Consider the following 21,210-nt stretch of genomic DNA (forward strand, 5'->3'; position numbering starts at 1 on the left):
ATAGGATCCGAACCCGCAGCGGGAGCACTGCTGCACTCCCAGCGCCGCACTCTCCCGAGTGCACTACGGGCTTGGCCCTCTCCTTCCATTTTTTAACAGGACTAGTGAGTTAGGGACTGTTGTATCTTCATCTTACAGTTGAGGGCACTGAGGCTCAGAGAGAGAAAGTAACTGGTTCAAGTTCACACAGCTAGGTAAACAGCAGAGCCTGCTCTGTCTGTTTCCAGTCCCTGTAATTAACCAATATGTATCCTACTTAACTCTCCCAAATTAAAGTCATAAGAAACCACAGAATTTCTATTTCATCTGAAACTAATGACAATACTGCCTTGTAGTCATTTACTCACTTAATCAAAAATAGTTTATGTAGTACTTATTATGTGCAAGTCACTGGGATAAATAGTGCAGAGATATTAAGTTTTATTTTAAACCCTTTTTAATAAATAAAAAATTGAGAGCTATCATTAATTATTTTCATCTTATAGACCATGCACTGTATTAAGCATTTTACATACATGAATATGATGAACCTCAGAGCACCTCTGAGGTAGGTACTATTATTTTTACCATTTTACAGATGAAGAAATTAAGGTATGGCAGCTGTCTTCGTTGCTCAAGATCACACAGCTATTTTGTGGTAGACCACAAATTTGAACCCTGCTGTCTGATCAGAGCCTGTGCTCTTCTCCACCAGGCTCCTGTCCTTGGGAGATGGCAGCCTGAACAAAGAGGCAGATGCATACACGAACGTCTCTGCTGTAACACGGGAGATACCATCTGACCAACAGGAAGGGGAGACTATTACCTGGGTCTTGAGGGATGGGTAGGGGTTGGGGCCAATGCCAAGGGGGTGATATGAATTCCTACATAAGCGAATGGTCTGCCTGATGACTGGGCCAGGGGCATGATGATTGCCACTATTCCTAATATACTTTACCATTTATAAAACCATTTCACAATTTGGTAGGGTAAATAATATTATCTAACTTTAGAGACCAGGAAACTGAGGCTCGATGAGGATAAGGGACTTGCCCAAGCTCAGGTAATAGAATTCGTAGTTGAGTTGGGATTAGAATCCTGACATTGTGGTTCTCAAATTTGCCATCTCAGGCAAACTATTTGCTGCACGAGTCCCCTGATTTGACCCCACTGAGCTACTATGCTGGGTTGGGAGGTAACCAACACCAGTAAATAAAGACAACTCAGGGTTCCCAGAGGCAGTCCCTGGAGTCCCATCTGGGCTAGCCAGAGGTTACCACCATCCACAGTCCTACCCCAGGGCCCCCTAAAGTGTAGATAACTTTCAGGATGGGCTCCCAGTCTGGATGCGCCATCTAAAGAAGGGGCCTCAGAGGCTCACAAAGTTCATGGACCAACTCTGAGTAAAGGCCTCTGCTCCCTATTTCACTTAGGAACATGGGGTAACTGATCATGAGCACATGGATCATGTCTAATGCAGCTCAAATGATGCCTTGTTAGATAATACATATGGGTTTCCTTGCCCTCAATGAGCCTATAAGAGAGCATTTGAGAGGCAGAAGCCAACCCTGGGAATCATTCCACAGTGGTTGTGGTCAATGCAAAATGAATGCTTTCAACCTGACCTGTGACCCAGATGAGAAAGGGGCTGATCCAGACATAGAAAGCTAATGGGATGGGGTTGGGGGGCCAAAGCGTTTCAGGAGCAACAGCAAGGTGTGGGTGAGTGGTAGCATGGAGAACACAGTTGTTCAGGAAATGCTCCCGCTGCGGGTTTGGATCCTATATAGGGATGGCCGGTGCGCTCACTGGCTGAGCGCGGGGCGGCTGGTCTCAAAAAAGGACAAAAAAAAAAAAAAAAGAAAAAAGAAAATGGAAAGGATCTATATCTGAATTGTCCAGTTTACTAGCCACAAGCCACTAGCCACATGTTGCTCTTGGGCACTTGGAGTGTGGCTAGTGCAACTGAGAAGCCAAATTTTTTACTTAACTTGATTTTAATTTAAATGTAAATAGCCACACATGGCTAGTGGCTACTGTATTGGATATTGCAGCTCTAGTGATTTTACATGTGCTGTTCTGTCTGCCTTAGAGTACTCTCTTACTCTCCCTGGCTAACTGCTACTCATCCATCAGATTTCAATGTATTGCTTCTTCAAGGAGACCTTCTCTGACTCATCCATCTAAATTAGGAAATCTCATGTTATTCTGTCTCATAGCCCCAGTAACTTTCCTACATAGTTTGTATTAACAGTGGGATTGTTCATTTTTCTGATTTAACAGTTGTTTCTCCACTTAAGAGCAAGGATCATATCTGTTCACCATTGTATAACCATCTTTCAGCACAGTGACTGGCACTTAGCAGGGGTTCAGTAAATCCATCAAATGAATGAACTTTCTGAAACATTTTTTACATTTCCAGAGTAACACAGTTTTTGGAAAAAGTTCACAGGATGGTTTTTTTGTCTAGTACAGTGACACTCTAAAAGGTATCTCTCAGAACACATGTGCTCTAGGGGCTGGTTGAAGGGACTTAGGTGTCTGTCTTTGGGAAGTCCTACATGTTGTTATACCTAGTATCTTTCTGATGGTATAATGTAGGCTTTTTAGAGTGTTTCCCACCTTATCCAGTTTGTCATATGTAAGTTTAGACCTAAGTTCCCCAAATGGTTATTTGTATCATTTCAGGTAGCACAGTGCCTAAGACATAGTAGTTGCTCAAACACTAATTGACAATGCTTTGAAAACTGCAACATTCCATATAATGATGTAAGAGAAGCTCCTGCTTCAGAGGCTTGGGTGGACAATGTGAGGGAGGTGAGCCTAGAGGTCATTAGACAACAATTAATGAATAAAAGTTATTCCAAGAGCCAATTTTGGGGGTTGGCCGGTTAGCTTAGTTGGTTAGAGTGCAGCCTTAAAACACCAAGGTCGTGGGTTCAGATCCCCATACTGGCCAGCCACCAAAAACAAAAACAAAACAAGAGCCAATTTTGAATAGGGCAACAGATTTTCCCACCAACTCTCCATAAAAACACAGAAAGAAATTCAGGAATGGGAAAAATTCTAAAGCGAAGGCCAACATGTGACTGATGATTTACTAGGTACTTTCTATCTTAGATATTTTTTTTTTAACCCAAGTTGACTGTCATTCTTTTTCTAGTCCAAGTTAGTTGTGTCTGAAAAGATTGTTTTCCAAAGGGCCTAGCTATTTCTGGAAGATGGGAAATAATGGTGGTGGGCGATGGGGAGCAGGAAGGAGAAAGTAAGCATGGTTATTCTTTGAGATTGTGAGCTAGTTGGAAAAGCAGAGATCCGTGATGTGTAATTACACATTTACAGGTGGATTCTGAAGAGCCAGTTTTTGAGGCTGTCATCAACTGGGTGAAGCATTCCAAGAAGGAGCGAGAAGAATCCTTGCCTGACCTGCTGCAGTACGTGCGGATGCCCCTGCTGACCCCCAGGTACATCACAGATGTAATAGATACAGAGGTAAGTCATGCAAGACACTCAGCATCCGAAATCTTGACTAGCTCTTGTAGCTTAGTATTCTGTACTCAAAACTGATTATTTTAATGTAGACAGAGTCTCCTGGTTTGCCTCTCCAGGAATGCCAGGGGAGGTGGTAGTCCCCAGACAGATTTCTAGGAAAAATTAATTGCTTGGCAAGTCAGGTTCTTGATACAAATGAAAAGTCTATGGCTTAATTTAATTTTGTATTTTCTTGTCTTTTTGTTTTACATGACCCTAAGTGTTTTGTATAAGCAACATCAGATGATAAACTTTGTCCCCTTCTCCATTAAACACACATGGTTCCAAATTGTCCTGAAAAACAGGACTTCTGGTGAAGCCAGCATGAAAGTAGTTTGTTGCATTTTAGTATTAACTTTGTCATATCATGTTGAATTTATGTATGAAATTACTTCTCCAACTTAAGTTCTTCTGGTACATTTTCATGATTTTTACCATATATACCATATATGTTATCTAGACTGTACTTTGGGGGAACACTGATTTATAACATATAACATATAGGTAAGGCCCGGGTCAGTGAATGAACTCCTCCGCCTGTCCCAGCTCTAGGTCTCTTTGGAAGTTAACTACGAGCACATTTTTTCAGTTGCTCACATTAGAAAAGTTGCAAGTTGGTTAGTGTCACATCTCAGACTCTTTCTCCTATTTGTAATTTCTTACAACCCATCCACATACCTTTTGTGTCTAGTTCTTTACATTATGGTTAGGAGAACAGACTCTGGAGCCAGACTCAAGAGACTGAAATTCCAAATTTACCACTTAAGTATGTGATAAGATTACTTAATATATTTGTACCTCAGCTTTCTTCCTTTTTTTTTTCTCTTTTTTCTTTTTCATGTTAGACAGGTAACTTGCCAACATCAGTACAAGGTTTGAGAGAGGTGCATTTCACACAGTAGAGCAAAAACCCAATCATCACACCTTTTTTTGGCTTAAGCAACAGAAATTTATTTTCCCTAGGTTCTGGAGCAAGGTCCAAGATCAAGGTGTCAGCAGGGTTAGTTTTTTCTGAAGCCCTCTCCTTGTCTTGAATCATCACACTTTTCAAACCACACAGCTTTCTTATCTGTAAAGTGGAGATGATAGTAGTACCTACCTCATGGGTTGTCCTCAGTATTAAATAAGTTAGCCACGGGCCGGCCCATATGTAAGAGCTTTTATAACCATGTCTTGTACGTAAGTATTTGCTATTATGGTTTATTTTCCTTTTCAATTCATACTGAAAACTTCCTGGGTTTGGTTAATAGATGTGCTGTGTAATTACAGCTTGTATCAGTCAGAATCCCAACAGGAAACAGATGGCATGCTCAAAATAGGACAATTTAAGAAGGATTTATTTATAAAGGAGCTGTTTACAATAGAGCAACAACATAAGACAGTGAAATGACCTGGATCTAGTACAGTCAAGCTGTCAAAACCCCCAAGCCTGAAGGGACAAGGTTAAGGAGTGGTTACTAGAACCTGAAAGAGAGTCATGTAGAGTCACTGCCTTGAGAGGAGCTATGACCTTTGGTTGGACCAATCCCAACCAGAAACCAGAGAACATGGGAACCCTATTGACATAGTTCATATAGGCCAGTCTTCTGTGCCAGAGAGCAGAGTGGAGAAGGGTACATAGTAAATCTGGGGAGGCATATGAAAGATGTCTAGTACAGAGCTCTATCAGAAATAGGCATGGAGAGCGGGGGAGAAAGAAAGAAAAAATAAAAAGAAATAGACATGAGGATTATGACAATGCTGTGAACCTTGAGGAAAGTATTTCAGACGAGATATACTTCTCCCTGTCACCAGAAAATAACAGAAGGCTTTTGGTTTTCTCTTAAAATTTTTATCAGTTATTATGTGCTTGTATCTGCATAATCCCTGGAAGGATGTACAAACTAATAAAAGTAGTTACATGTAAGTGCTGAGGTAGATGGGAAATATTTCTCAGTATATCTTTTTATATCATTTGATTTTTGATTCATGTAATATATTACCTATTAAAAAAATAAAAATAAATTTTAAAAAATCATTTTTGGAAACCCACAGCATACTTAATTATTACTAGCAGTCCTGGAATCACAGGGCTTTGGAAACCGCTTTTCTATATTAAAAAGTTAATTCTTTATATGTGCCATTTGTATTCTTATAGTATTAGAGGTAGCCCCTGTGGCTCACTCTACTATCTGCTATATTTCAGCCTTTCATCCGCTGTAGTTTACAGTGCAGAGATCTAGTTGATGAAGCCAAGAAGTTTCATCTGAGGCCTGAACTGCGGAGTCAGATGCAGGGACCAAGGACAAGGGCTCGTCTAGGTAAGCTGACATTTTGGCAGAATGAGGGGTATTTTTCAACTACTTCTTGCAAATGGCATAATGCAGTTGAAAAAAACACTGTAAGAAATACAAAGACCTCATTTCAGACCCATTTTTAATCTTTTATTGTGTCATCTCAGACAAGTCACTTTACCACTCTAAACTTTCTTTCCTGTAATCCAAGGATATCTTCTCAATTTCACATAACTGTTTGGAGATTAAATGAGATAAAAGGTAAACACACTTGATAAATTGTCAAGTGTTATGTAATATGTTACAATTTTATTTCAATATATTTTGATTCTGTGAATTAGAGATTATTTTGAATCACATAGTAAGTGATATTTTCCCACTCATCCCTCCCTTTCCCCTTATGTGTTTTTTCATCTGGAATCTGAAAAGAGGACAGAAAAGGAGCTCACTATAGTAGAAAGTACAGGGCTTTGGGCAGTGACGTGCAGTAGTTAAAAGCATGGACTATGGAGCCAGACTGGGTGCAGATCCCAGTTTACCACTTACTAGGTATATTAACTTGAGCAGGAAACAACCTCTCTGTGCTTCAGTTGCCTCATCTGTAAAATGGAAATCATCATAGCACCTACCTCCAAGTTTGTTACAAAGAGTCAATAAAGTAACTTACGTAAAGGCTTAAAACAGTTTTTGGCACATAATAAACGCTATGTATGTTAGCCATTATTTTAGCAAACAGACTTAGGTTCAAATCCCAGCCCACGAATGACTGGTTGGGCAGGGTATCGATTTATCTGAGCCCAGGCTTGTACATCTGAAATGCGGGTTAGTGTCTTATCTCACTGGGCTTTTGGGGGTATTAAATGAGATACCGTTTAGAAGATGATTAACATTGTAGCTAGCACTTAATAGTATTCAGATATTATTTCACTTCCCATTTCCTGTTTTTCTCTACTTCACTGTCCCAAGAGCCTAGATATAATGTGTAAAAGGATTTTATAGGTTATGAATTTCTGTATATGTGGGATGGTATTTTGTTTTCTTTTCTTTTTCCTTTTTTTTTTTTTTTGACAGTTGGCCAGTATGGGGATCCGAACCTCACCACTGAGCTCTAACTAACTGTGCTAACAGGCCAGTCCCTTATTGTTTCCTTTTCTTGCTCTTATCTGACTAGGGACTCATGCATGCTAAGGTGTTAATTGATAATTAAACTGCTCACTGATAGGTTTAAGTAGAATGGTGATTTATCCCACTATATTTTTGAATTGCCTTAAGTGCTATATATTCACTGTAGAAATTTTAGAAATACAGAGAAGCAAAAAATAAAATCATCCATTATCCCACCAACCCAAAGATACTGTATTTTTTTAAAAGGGGAACTGTTAGAGAAGGCATTGTAGATGGTACTGTTCTATTAATTCCTGCAAGATGACAAAATGTGATCTGTATCTCATATTCTATATACAGAGATACAAATACCAAGGTCAAGGGTTCAGATCCCCATACTGGCCAGCCGCAAAAAAAAAAAAAAAAAAAAAACAAGGATATTTCAAAAAATTCATGGAAAGATTCATATTATCTTTCAGTTCTATTTTTCCACAAACTTGTTGAACTACACTCATATATGTCAACACAAGATATTTGGATCCCCTTACCAGTCAACCACCAAAAAAAATAAGAAAACCAAACACAGCATTCTTTGGAGGTGCATTTCCTGCATTTTTCTGAACAGGCAGCAAAAAGAGCTCCTGCTTGGTCAGAGAAATTGCTAAATGTGAAAATATTAGAAAAAATTATAGGAAAATATTTTTATAACTTCTGGGTGGAAGCCTTTTTTTTTCTTTTTTTAATTATAAAATGTATATAACGTAAAATTTACCATCATAATCATTTTTAAGTGTGCAGTTGAATAGTGCTGGATACATTCACACTGTTGTACAGCCAATCTAAAGGAATGCAAAAATCCACATTGAACAATATTACCTCACAGGGCTGGGATTGCAGGGAAATATTAACAATTAATTTTTTTTTATGTTTTATTTATATACTTCTGTGCTATTAACCATAAGCATGTGGTTACTTTTCATTATTTAAAAAATAATTTAAAATATTTTTTAAACACTATGTGAGCCAGTGATGTAGTGGAAAGAACCTGGCACTAGGGATTAGAGATTTTGCTTACTTTGATTTCTACTCTCATTTTTTTCACTCACTCTGGTAACTTGCTATTTGGACAATTCCTTTAACTTCTCTGGGTTACCAATTTTTCATTTGTATATCAAGGGAGTATATTAATCACTAAGGTGCTTTCTAATCAGAAGATATATTTCTTTTTTTCGTGATAGCACTAATTGCTTATTAAATTGAACTAAAGCCAATTAAAAGTTTTGTGAATCAGCAAACCCAGAAGATTCTTCGGAGGTATACTTCCTTCATTTTTCTGAACAGGCAATAACAGAAAGAGCTCTACTGGGTCAGAGAACTTGCTTATTGCCCTGACCTTGAGGGATTAGAATATACCTTAATATATAAGGTATATATATATTACCTTCTATATACCTTAATAATTTTGAGGTTATTTTTCAAATTTTCCAGAAGGGAAATGCTGAAGCTATTTCCAACTAGATTCATTTGTTTTGTTTTGTTTTTGGTGGCTGGCCAGCATGGGGATCTGAACCCTTGACCTTGGTGTTATCAGCACTGCACTCTAACCAAGTGAGCTAACCAGCCAGCACCCGACTAGGTTCTCGACATTCCCTTGTCAGTGTCTTAGAAGGTAGATTGTTTCTATCATCATGTCCTCTACCCATCTCTAATCATAGAGGTTGCTAAACCAGCTACCAGGATAATGACTGTTCTCATACAGTATAAGGAAATTAAATATACAGACAAATAAAAGTATCATCCCAAATAGGGGATTTTGTTTTACTTATTTTTCTTACCCACCACTCTCTCACAGAAGATATAATGGAAATATCTATCCTAATTTATAGCTGTCTGCTTTTCTGAACTAAAGATAAATGCAAATGGAAATGTAGGTCTCCGAACCCTGTTATTTTAGCAGTCCTGCAGTCTGTCTGCCCTATTTGTCTAACAGCCTACACACTCTCCTCTACCCCTCCCCTCTAAATTAATGACCCGGCACTGCCAGGATACCTCAGTTTTAGTAAAGTGCTTTTTCACACCATTCTTGTCAGATGTCCTAGACTTGCTTTCTTCTTCAAAATGATAAGAATCTAATCTAAGTACTCCATTCATTGGCAAAGAATGAACAGGCTTCCTTTGGTTGACCCTTTTACTAGCTCTTTTTTAATACATTAGTCAGATTGTTTGAGTATTGGCCCCCAACTTAGGGTACAAAGACATTAAACTCTTAGGAATTCTTCTAGAGGAGAAGGACTTTTCTAGGCACAAAGCAATGGAAGAAATTACCAAGGAAAAGATCAATATATTTGACTAAACAAAAAAACCCACACACAAAATTACAAGACAAATTAGGAAAATAGGTTTGGTACAACCACAGTAAAGGATTAAAAGCATTTGTATGTAAAGGGATCATAAAAACGTGGGGGTTGGTGGGCTGGCCAGTTAGCACACTTGGTTAGGGCACAGTGCTAATAACACCAAGGTCAAGGGTTTAGATCCCCATATCAGCCAGTCCCCGCCCCCCCCCCCCAAAAAAAAATGCATGGGAGAAACACTAAAATATAAGGGGCTTATCATTTGAAGCAAATTCTAGAAAGGATATAATTCCATCCCTATATATTATACTTCAGCATGTATCATTAACATATAAAGAACATTTCTTAACATATTCAAAATGCCATTATCACTCTCGAAAAAACACACACAATTCCTTATTATCATCACATGTCAAGTCCATGTTCATTTCATTTTTCCTATAATTTTGTTTGTTTGTTTTGGGCAACTGGCTGGTATGGGGACCCAAACCCTTGACCTTGGTGTTATAACACCATGCTCTATCCAACTTAGACCCATAATTTTTTGTTTGTTTTTGAACTCTTAAATTATTTTTCCTCCTGCTTTGGTTTTTCTTTGCACATTTATTATTCGAAGAAACCAGGCTGTTTGACCTGTAGAGCTTCTCACATTCTGGATTTTGCCACTTGCATCCTTACAGTGTCATTTAACATGTTTATCTGTCCTCTGTATTTCCTACAAACTGGTGGTTAGACTAGAAACTTGATAAGACTCAGGGTGAATTTTTTGGAAAAAATACTTTATAGTTGGTAGTGTTATCCTTTCTATTCATCACATCAGGAAATACACAATATCTGATAGTAATATATTAGCTTTTTCATCTAATGGTTTGTAGCAGCCATTGGTGATAGTTGTCAAATCCATTACATCATTAGGGGTTTGTCTGTGTTACTTGTCAGCTTCAAGGTGCTGCATTTCCTCTTTCAAGTCCATGTTACTTATGAGATTGCCTTGTTCTCCTAAAAGCCTTCCTAGTGGTTGAATTGTCCAAAGTTCCAGCTAACTATTTTCTCCATGAGTTCTACTAGAGCAGAAGCTGAGGGGATTTCCCCAAAGAGACTTTGCTCTTAGAAAAGAGCCAAGATAGGAAATATTTTATTAGAATTAGGCCTTATGGGAAAGGGGAAGGGTATAAAGGCTGTCAAAATAGCTTCTTTCGGAAAATGGAGAAAAAGACTTTCTTTTAAAAGCCTAGTCCTTGGTTACCTAGCAGTTTTGATGAATTGGCAGGGAATGTGATCATATAGTTGGTTAAACTGGAAAAGTAAATATTCATGGAAAAGAGATTTTAAACACCTATCACATAGTTCCTAAGCCTCAACCCTAAACTTTTTTGTTAGGTTTAACAGAGTGTTCTTTCCCCATGAGTACCTTTAGCCTCCCATCTGTACTTAGGACCTCAGATATTATGTCAGCCAAAGTCATCTAGATCGGTAGAAACAGTGTAGTGGTATGTTCAAGTTTGCCTTCTGGAGTTTTAATGTTGTCCAGAAATTTAAAGTTCAGAGATTCATTTCCTCAAGAGCTAGACCTCAAGAAGAAATAATTTCTCATTAGGCAGCCTTATGATGTATCTCCTATTTCAGATTGTTTCTCTGAGCCACATAAAAGAAGATATCCAAGAACCGTCTCTACTTGTACTGCCCTGTGAGTAGTTACCCAGCCAGGGATGGTTAAAGTAACCTATCTTTTTCTGCCTTTGTCCTCAGGAGCCAATGAAGTCCTTCTGGTGGTTGGGGGCTTCGGGAGTCAGCAGTCTCCCATTGACGTGGTAGAGAAGTATGACCCTAAGACTCAGGAGTGGAGCTTTTTGCCGGTTAGTGATGGTGGAACCATTCATAGGGAGAGACCTTAAATGTCCTCAGTCCCTAACTAGATCGTAACTAATCAAGTCCTAAGAGTAGAAAAGCCCAGTAACAGCATAATGTTCCTTACAACAGCGTTGTGTACACGGTAGGTACTCAGTAAACAGTTTTTGACTGTTTATGTTTGGTGGCTGGCTGGTGTGGGGATCTGAACCCTTGACCTTGCTGTCATCAGTACCACGCTCTAACCAACTGAGCTAACTGGCCAGCCCAGTTTTTGACTGGTTAGAAGATTAAAGTTCAGAAATGTTGTGGCCCTCTGGCAAATTAAATTCAGCTGATCACAGAAGCTCCCTGTATAACTCTAAGCTCTCTGTATAACTCCCAGCATAGTCCATTGGTCATGCTGTGTTAAACTGAACTCAGTGTTAAATTGTGTTAAATGGAACTAGTGTTCAATTGAACTCAGAAATTTGGATCTTTCTCTCTTAGGATATTTCAAGTGCTGAATGGACAATAATAATTTCTGAGAAAACATGGAAATCTTTTGATCAATCCTCCTACATTTTAGGGTCTTCAAATCCTGGCCCCTTAACAATGTGGGAATACTTTTCCACTTTATGGAAAAATAACAGTCTCTTAGCCCAGTGCCTTATGGAAAAGAAAGGAGTCAGATACTGGATAAATAGAAGCCATTAAATCTTTTGGAAGCCTCAGAAAGAGGCAAATGTGCAAAAGGCTTGCATCTTGAAGAACACCACAACAAGCCTTTCATTCAGTAGGCAGTCAGCTGGAGGCCACTTGAGGATGAACCACTGCCTCAAGGAAGGTTCATGGTGACAGGGGAAGAAGAAAAGAAATATGTAGGTAAAAACAGGAAGGATAGCAAAAGGTAAGGCCCAAAATTTGCCTGACTGAAATGCTGTGTATCTTTTCTCTCCCAAATCTATAGAGCATCACTCGTAAGAGACGGTATGTGGCCTCAGTGTCCCTACATGACCGGATCTACGTAATTGGTGGCTATGATGGCCGTTCCCGCCTCAGTTCAGTGGAATGTCTAGACTACACAGCAGATGAGGATGGGGTCTGGTATTCTGTGGCCCCTATGAATGTCCGACGAGGACTTGCTGGAGCCACCACCCTGGGAGGTAGGCTTGATGTGCAGGGCAGTGTTTCCATCTTGTAACTGGATTAGGGTTCTTACCTCTCCTGTTGGCGGGGGCATGAAATATGGAGGATGAATTGGTATGGTTAAATATTTTTTTTTTGCTATTGGAAATATTAATGTTACAGAAACTGTTCAATATTCATAGATGTTTCAACACTGACTATAGGGCCGGCCCGTGGCTCACTCGGGAGAGTGCGGTGCTGATAACACCAAGGCCCCGGTTTCGGATCCCATATAGGGATAGCCGGTTTGCTCACTGGCTGAGCGTGGTGCTGACAACACCTAGTCAAGGGTTAAGATCCCCTTACCGGTCATCTTTTAAAAAAAAAAAAAAAAACACTGACTACAAAGTTGGTAAATCAAGTTCTAGTGTGCTGGGAAGGGAACTGGCACTAGTTGTTGTATTTTTGCAAACTCCCATGTAGTCTTCAAATGCCTTTAAGTATTTCATCTTATCCCATTCTTTTTAAATGTCTTGACTGTGGTGTCTTCCTAGTTTATAAGACTGAATTGATTTATCCTATAAAAAAATACTTTGTTTTTGCTCCCAGACAATTGAAGGACCCATGGGGAATTTGTAGAAAGAAGAGTTCGTAGAAATCCCTCACTCTATAATAGTCTGTCATTTTTTCATTCTGAGCAGATATGATCTACGTCTCTGGAGGCTTTGATGGAAGCAGGCGTCATACCAGTATGGAGCGATATGACCCAAACATTGACCAGTGGAGCATGCTGGGAGATATGCAGACAGCCCGGGAAGGCGCTGGACTAGTAGTAGCCAGCGGAGTGATCTACTGCCTAGGTATTCAGTCTGGGGCTCAGGGATGGGAGAGAACTCAATGGCTAGCAGACTCTGGGTAGGGATCCTTTTCTATCAGAATTAAGTTCTTCCTTCAGTGAAAACTCTGCTCTTTCTCAATATATTTCCCATTAACTGACATTATCTTTTTCTTGTACGCAAAAAAGTAGGGTACTCTTCAGGTTATTGGAATTTTTTTTTTTTTTTTTTTTTTCTACCTGCTGATTAAACCACAGCCGATGAGATACGTGGCACATCCTATCTCAGGAAGAGATGCAGAGGAGGTTGAAAGGGAGGCAGAGAAGTGGGAGTAAAGGACCAGGGAGAGAGACTCATCTTACACTCCCTTAGGAGGACAGGGTTAGTATATCAGACCTGAGGTTAGAGTAAGTGAAGTAAACAATCTGAGGCAATGTGAGTGAAATTAGAACACCACTGAACTTATAACCTGGAAGATCGAGAAGGCTGTATTATTTGAAGGTTGTTTTTTTCCCCAAGGTCTTTCTAAAGTAGAGTGTTGTGCATCCGTGCAGTAGAGACTGGGAGAATAACAAGAGTTAACAAATCTTGGGATGAGAGGCAATAGCATAAATGTGAGAATTCAACATACCTGGGGATGAACTAGAAGTACCTGTGATTTTACAATTGTCTTATTTCCTGCCAAGGTTCATCTAGCCCTGGCAGTGTTTGCCTTGAATGGTGAGAGACTGTCTTTTTTTGTTGAATCCAATACTACTACACCATTACACTTCCACACTATTTATTAGGGGATGGGGTGGGGATGGCAGCAGCCCAGTGGTTCAGCTACCTGATTACTGCCCATTCTTTTAAGGGCACACTTCTGGTAAGGAGTGATTTTTACTGCTGTGTTTGGTACATTTAGTCCTTTTCCTGCTATAAGTTTCCCTTACATGTCCGTAGAATGGATTTTATTCATTCCAGGACAGAATAATCAAGGACAACAAAAATTCCTTTGTTAGTTCTAGTACCTCTGCTATCACCATTTCTGAGCTACCATTCAAGGCACCTGTGTATCATGGAGTGAAATTCTTGCTTTATAAGTATTGAGAGTGTGGGAATGCCATAACCTAAACAAGGGTGTACTTTCCCTTTGCTCTGAAATTCCATTTTTTCCTCTTTCCCTGAGTTGTACTGACCTACAGAGTTAATTTCCTTTGTATTTTTTTAAGAAAATATTAAAAATTAACTGTCTCAGATGTCTTTAAGAGAGTTTGTGGCTAACCAGCACTGCCTTAAGCAGACATTTTGGGAGACAGGGTATGGAGATCAGCTGTAGGTCCCATCTGTTCAACCTGTTCACCGGTGTGTTTTCCTACTAACTCTGCTGTTTCTCTGTTAGACACAGGTAAGAGGAAGCCACTTTACCACTATGGAGATTCTCATCAGTAAATGTTTACCTGTATTTGCCATATTCCTTGGCCCTTCTCACACTTGGAGTTTACTTCAAAACCATAGAGAATAAAGAGGCAATCTTGAACTCATTTAGTGCACACTTGAATTTCAGGGTTTCAGTCACCCCAGTCCTTTTTCCATTTGCTTCCATTTATGGCATGTTATGTAAACAGCTATGCAGAAGGCCTACAAAATCAAAACTCCTGGTGTTCCCAGAGCAAAAGGAAGGAGGAGCAACAAGAGAAAGTTTTCCCTAAGGAAGCTTGTCAACCTTTCTTAAACAGATGGATTGTACCTGCTGATTAAACCACAGCCGATGAGATACGTGGCACATCCTATCTCAGGAAGAGATGCAGAGGAGGTTGAAAGGGAGGCAGAGAAGTGGGAGTAAAGGACTGATTGTTCTTAAGCTGTCTTTAGTGCGGACTTCTGAGTTTCAGACCAAATTCACATATAGTTCATACACTGCATCCACAATTGAATATTCTGCATAAAAATCAACATGTAAAATTCCTTGGTCCTTTTCCACTCTTTTCCCAATCTTACACACACTCACATGCTCACACATGTGCACAGAGATACCCCTAATTGGTGGTTACTCCTGCTTTTCTAGCTCCCTTAACTGGTAACCAGCAACTTAGTTACCTAACCTAGGAAAGCTATCATTTATCTTGTGTCATCCCCATTACAGTATAGACATCCAGTTAGCTTCTGAGTTCTACACAATTATATCTTTAATTGTTCCAAATCCATTCCCATATCTTCATTCCCTCTGCTACAGACAGTACAGGCCTTTATCTCTTGGCTGGACTCTGAGGTAATAGCATCCTGATATCCTTACCTCTACTCTTCCTCTCTTCCAATCTAGCCCTTCATTCTTGTCATCAGTTGTCTTTCTTTTTTTTTTTCACCAAAAGGTGACCAGTAAGGGGATCTTAACTCTTGACTTGGTGTTGTCAGCACCACGGTCTCCCAAGTGAGCTAACTGGCCATCCCTATATAGGGATCTGAACCCGTGGCCTTGGTGTTATCAGCACCACTCTCTCCGGAGTGAGCCACGGGCCGGCCCTTCAATTGTGTTTCTAAGGCACAGATAGGATTATGCATACTTAACATACAGCAGATTTTCAGTAAATATCAGTTATTTTTGGCCTAAAACTCCATAGATTTCCATATCCCACAGTGTAAAGTTCAAATTCCTTAGACCTGTTGTGATCTAGGCCCATTCTACCTCTCTGTCTTACCTATTTGTACCACTCCCTCTTCCCCCAGGTATAATGTGTTTCAACCACAGCAGACCACTAACCATTCTTAATTTTTTTCTCACCTTTGTTCATGTATTATATTGCTCCTTCTGTCTAAAATAGTCTTGCTTTCCTGACAATCCTAGTCACCTTTTAATGCCTAACTCAAATGTCACCTGGGTAAAACCCTAACTCTTCAGACAGAACTATTCCCTATTTCATGCTTCCATTTATAACGTTCCCATGATTGTGTTTATCACATGCCATTGGGTCTTCCTGTTTAGACTGTACATGATGTACATGATGGTTTGACTTACTATTTCTTGACTTTACAATGCTGTGAAAGCTACACATTCAGTAGAAACTACTTCAAGTACACACAACTATTCTGTTTTTCACTTTCAGTACAGTATTCAGTAAATTACATGAGATATTTCAACATTTTATTATAAAATAGAATTTGTGTTAGATGATTTTGCCCAACTGTAGGCTAATGTAAGCATTCTGAGCACGTTTAAGTAGGCTGGGTGTACTAAATGCATTTTAACGTAACATTTTCAAATTAAGATGGGTTTATCAGAACATCAAAATCGAGGAGTATTTGTATTCTCAATTACAAAGTGCCTATTATCATATCCTCAGGGTTTAGCATAATGTCTGATATACAGTTACTAAATGTGGAATTAATGAAGGACAAAGAGGAAGGAGAAAAAATGTGCAGATGGGGGTGGTGGGTAGATTAGACATTACTTAATCAGGTGTCTTAGTTCCCCTTCATATTCTGCTTCCCCTGCCCATTTCAGGAAACTCATGGCCTGTTGCATTAGAATAAGCTGGAGATCTAAAGACTAATCAGATGGAATGAGAAAGTACATAGTTAAGAGCAGTGGCATTAGAGCTATGCCTGGATCTATGGACCCTGCCTGGGTGTACTAAATGCATTTTAACGTAACATTTTCAAATTAAGATGGGTTTATCAGAACATCAAAATCGAGGAGTATTTGTATTCTCAATTACAAAGTGCCTATTATCATATCCTCAGGGTTTAGCATAATGTCTGATATACAGTTACTAAATGTGGAATTAATGAAGGACAAAGAGGAAGGAGAAAAAATGTGCAGATGGGGGTGGTGGGTAGATTAGACATTACTTAATCAGGTGTCTTAGTTCCCCTTCATATTCTGCTTCCCCTGCCCATTTCAGGAAACTCATGGCCTGTTGCATTAGAATAAGCTGGAGATCTAAAGACTAATCAGATGGAATGAGAAAGTACATAGTTAAGAGCAGTGGCATTAGAGCTATGCCTGGATCTATGGACCCTGCAAAGTAACCTTTCTGATCTTTACCCTCCTCATTGTGCACTGGGGATAACAAGAGTGCCAGCCCCATAAGGAAACTGATGATTTGATAAGCTTCTAAAACGCTCCAACACGATGTTTCATCACATAGTAAATGATCACTATGATTACAATAGAGAGACTAGCAATTAAAGCTTCCAGGCATCTTTTTCTAACACTAAAAAGCTACATAACTTTCTAAGTAGTTTCCTATAGAAGAAGGGAGTCCAAACCAGATTTCCTTCATATTGCCTCAATAATATCACTCATGACACTAAATTCAAATATCAGAAAACTAATGAGTAAGGTCATCCTCAATGATTTGTCTAGTTCTTAATATTAAAGAAAACACAGTGACGGAGAGGGGACTATGGAGAGGAAAGATTTGTCACCGGTCCCTGTAAAGCCATGCCAACACCTGGCCACACAAGTTAGGCGATGAATGAAGGCGCTTGCGCACTCGAGGGCAGCGCGGGGTTGAGGGGGGGAGAAGCGGACGCCTGCGCACAGAGGGAGTGCTCGTCCGCTCCCCTCCCCGCCTCCGCCAAGCCGCGCCCGCGCAGTTAAGACCGAGCAGAGACAGCGCCTGCGCGGCCGAGGCCGAGGAGGCTGTGGCGGTCGCGGCGATGGAAGCAGCGGAGCCGCTGAACGAGCTAGTGTCAGCCGAGGGCCGAAACCGGAAGGCGGTGCTGTGCCAACGTTGTGGCTCCCGGGTGCTGCAGCCAGGGACTGCTGTCTTCTCCCGCCGGCAGGTAGGGGGGCAGGTCAGAGGCCGCCTACACCCGCACTCTTTCCCAGAGGGGCACAAGCGCTCAGAGCTGGCGTCCGGGACCCTCAGTTTCCGGAGACCGCGTCCCTCCTCGAGGGTGCTTCGGCCCCGCCCCCGGGCGCTCCCCGGCAAGGCTCCGCCCCTGGGGCCGCCGCGGCGGAAGCGGGTCGGTGTCCAGCCGCTGAAGCCTTTTGCCGCGAGAGCCTTTTCTTGTTCCTTCTACCCGGTCGCGGCCCGCCAGCCCGTGCGTCCCAGGCCCGGCCCCCTCCCCGGTCGCCGCGAGCCGCCGCGCACTGTAGGGCTGCTGCTCCGCGTGCACGTGGGAAGGGCGCGCCCCCGCCCGCGGCTTCCTCGGGCTCTGGCCAACCCGAGACCCGCAGGTGTGTCCCTGCTGCCGCTCGGACGCTGCCCGGTGGCGCTTGTCACTTGGCGCTGGTGTGACCACCAGTCCTTAGTTCATCTCGTTTCTCACAGGCGTCTGCCCCACCGAGGGGCTCCGGAAACGACTTTGGTGTAGGGCATGACAGAGTAACTCCTGTAACCTACATGCTTTATCAAGGACTGGAAGCCACTGTTTTCCAGTTGAATAACATTTCACGTGCGATGGATAGCTGAAGTCCGAGAAATAAATTTTGAAGGAAGACTTAATTTTTTTCTTTCAAGTTGGGAGTTTCAATACCCTTCGTACCACCTTCACACCCCAAGTGAAAGAGTTGAAAATTTTTATTTTGGTACTTTTTATTCAAGTGTAATATACCTGCAGAAAAGTGCAAAATGTAATCTCATTTCAACCATGTACATATTTTACCAATTTAATTTTTTTTTAAAGATGACCGGTAAGGGGATCTTAACCCTTGACTTGGTGTTGTCAGCACCACGCTCAGCCAGTGAGCAAACCGGTCATCCCTATATAGGATCCGAACCCGTGGCCTTGGTGTTATCAGCACCGCACTCTCCCGAGTGAGCCACGGGCCGGCCTTTTACCAATTTAAATTATTTCTAGGGGCTGGCCGGTTACTTCACTTGATTCGAACACCAAGGTCAAGGGTTCGTATCCCTTTAGCGGCCAGCCGCCAAAAAAAATCCAGGTCATTTTATTATTTCATGTGGTTGAAGAGATGGTGAAGTGTAATGTCCAATATAAAAGCAAGAAGCACCTGTTTCTCCAAAAGCAGAGCCTTTTTCATTAAAAGGTGGAAAAAAGTGATTTCTTTATTTGGGGGTGTTGATGACTTTAATCTAGAGATTGGTGGAGCTCCCCCGTTCTCTTGGTAAGACTTCCAGGATTGGAAGTAGAGTTCTCAACTTATTTAAAATTAGTGGCATTATGGAGTAGTGGAAAGGACATGGATCTTGGAGTTAAAACATCCATGGAATCGAATCCTGGCGTTATCACTCACTGTGAACACGGGAAGAGTGATTTAACCTCCATGAGCTTCAGGTTGCTCTGTCTGTAAAATGAAGATGATGGCGTAGGGAGAAGTTTGTGTGGAAGCACTTGGCACCAGGCCTCGCACACAGTGCACAGTGGAGGTCAGTTCTCATGCCCTACGCCTTTCCCATGGCAAGGCTTTGTCTACTGATACAGTTTAAGTTCTTAATTCTTAATTCTTGTTTAATATATTTTATTTTAAACTGATCTTGTCAGAAATTGTGTGAGCAAATTAAATTATACATGTCACATTTCTTTTTGTTTCTCAACTAAGAAAGTGGCTTCTCTTCTAGAAAGTGGCCTAGAAATTGTTTTTTATGTGTTTTAAGTTTTTCCTTTTTTTTTTCTTGGCGGCTAGCCGGTATGGGGATCTGAACCCTTGACCTTGGTGTTGTAACACTGTGCTCCAACCAATGAACTAACTGGAAAAAAGGTGTAAAGAGGGTATTTTCTTTTTTTTTTTTTTTTTTTTTTTTTTTTTTTTAAACCATGGCTTCACTATTTCTGAAATTTTCTGTTTCTTGTGAAAGGACTGTTGGGAGAATCTTATTCCTTACCTCAGACTACAGCAACTCAACCCAACTCTAACCCAACCCAGTTCTCCCCATGATTTCAGTCCTAATTTTTTTTCTTTCCGCAAATACTAAATTTAGCAAAAATATAACTTCTTAGATATAATGTAAACAGCAAGTTTAAAAAGAAATCTCACGGAAGATTCTAACCAGTTATTACTCCCTCCCTCTGCTGTGTGTCACATACTTCAAGGGGGAAAAATGTCCCTGCCCTTACAAAGAATTTGCAACTTCAGGAGAACTGAACTCTTTAACTGACATCCCCTAAAGCTTTGGGGTAGCTCTTTTTTGTCCTAACCCTGAAATATTGCAGAGAAACCACCATCGGGGCAATTACAGCACGGCTTGTACTCATCTCTGCAAGTGTTAAAGGAGTGCTCCTAGCCATTAAATAAACCTGGACAAACATAGGGTGTAAGGAGCTCTGGTCAGAGGTGGCCCGTAGCATTCTCTCTCACTCCACCCAGTGGAATAGCCTAGTATAGCCTCCAGACAGGAACAGTTTGAGAACTAGACTGCCAGTCCTACCATTGAGCTCATCTAGGGCTTAGTGATTACTGTATCTCATATTCCACAGTTCTTTAGTCTAAAGCAGTGTGTTTCTCAACTTGGGGGTGATCCCCCTCCCTGCAGAGGTAATTTAGCAATGTCTGGAGACATTATTGGTTGTCAAAACTGAGCAGGTATGCTACTGGAATCTAGTGGGTAGAAGCCAAGGATGCTGCTGAACATTCTGTAATGCACAGGACAGCCCCTCAACAAAGAATTCTGCAGCCCAAAATGTCAATAATGCCAAGGTTAAGAAAACCTGGCCTACAGACTGCAGAGTGCTCACATCTATCATCTTAGTTGACCTTATGAAATTATTTGTTATTTGTTGTTTATACCACTAGATTATGAGATCCTGTGCCCTCTCCACTTCTGTATCTCCTACACCTGGACTGTGCATATAAGTGAGAACTTACTAAATATTTGAATTTATTTTTGTTATCTTTTGGAGTGATTTTTTGGATTTAAATAAATTAATGAATAAAAGCTATTAATCCAGTGTACATAATAGGTTAGCATGGATACAGTGGATCAGTATGTTTAGTTGACACCATTACTCCATTTGTGCAGCATGTGATTTCTGTTCTTTTTAAGCCATTTAATTGATTTCACATATAAAATGTTCATACCCTTGAACTTGTTACTTCTTAAAATCTTACCTAAAGTTTGTGGTGGAGGAAATTATAATTAAGTGGAGTAGAGGCAAGGTGAATAGCAGTGTGGCATTTCATAGTTCTGAGAGAAAGTGTGGTGTGTTTGGAAAATTGAAAAGTTCAACTTGGCCAGAACACGGAGTGTGATAAAAATGACAAGAAATGACGGGCCGGCCCAGTGGCACACT

The 21,210-nt window shown here is 40.7% G+C and overlaps 2 protein-coding genes across 2 annotated transcripts in view; both read left to right on the forward strand.

The window, feature by feature from the left end:
* KLHL12 (kelch-like family member 12) overlaps positions 1-14,857 on the forward strand; it is a 21,582-nt gene extending 6,725 nt beyond the window's left edge. The window contains exons 3-9 of the mRNA XM_008583772.1: positions 673-758; positions 3,322-3,471; positions 5,696-5,810; positions 10,991-11,097; positions 12,039-12,234; positions 12,898-13,056; positions 14,751-14,857. Coding sequence (XP_008581994.1) covers positions 673-758; positions 3,322-3,471; positions 5,696-5,810; positions 10,991-11,097; positions 12,039-12,234; positions 12,898-13,056; positions 14,751-14,857 — 920 coding nt within the window. The remainder of the gene's footprint in view (positions 1-672; positions 759-3,321; positions 3,472-5,695; positions 5,811-10,990; positions 11,098-12,038; positions 12,235-12,897; positions 13,057-14,750) is intronic.
* Positions 14,858-17,542: 2,685 nt separating this feature from the next.
* Positions 17,543-21,210, forward strand: part of RABIF (RAB interacting factor) — a 13,058-nt gene continuing 9,390 nt past the window's right edge. The window contains exon 1 of the mRNA XM_008583768.1: positions 17,543-17,799. Within this exon, the coding sequence (XP_008581990.1) occupies positions 17,674-17,799 (126 nt within the window). The 5' untranslated portion in view covers positions 17,543-17,673. The remainder of the gene's footprint in view (positions 17,800-21,210) is intronic.

This window comes from Galeopterus variegatus, unplaced genomic scaffold, assembly GCF_000696425.1.
Source record: "Galeopterus variegatus unplaced genomic scaffold, G_variegatus-3.0.2 Scaffold3033, whole genome shotgun sequence".
Classification (NCBI taxonomy): Eukaryota; Metazoa; Chordata; class Mammalia; order Dermoptera; family Cynocephalidae; genus Galeopterus; species Galeopterus variegatus.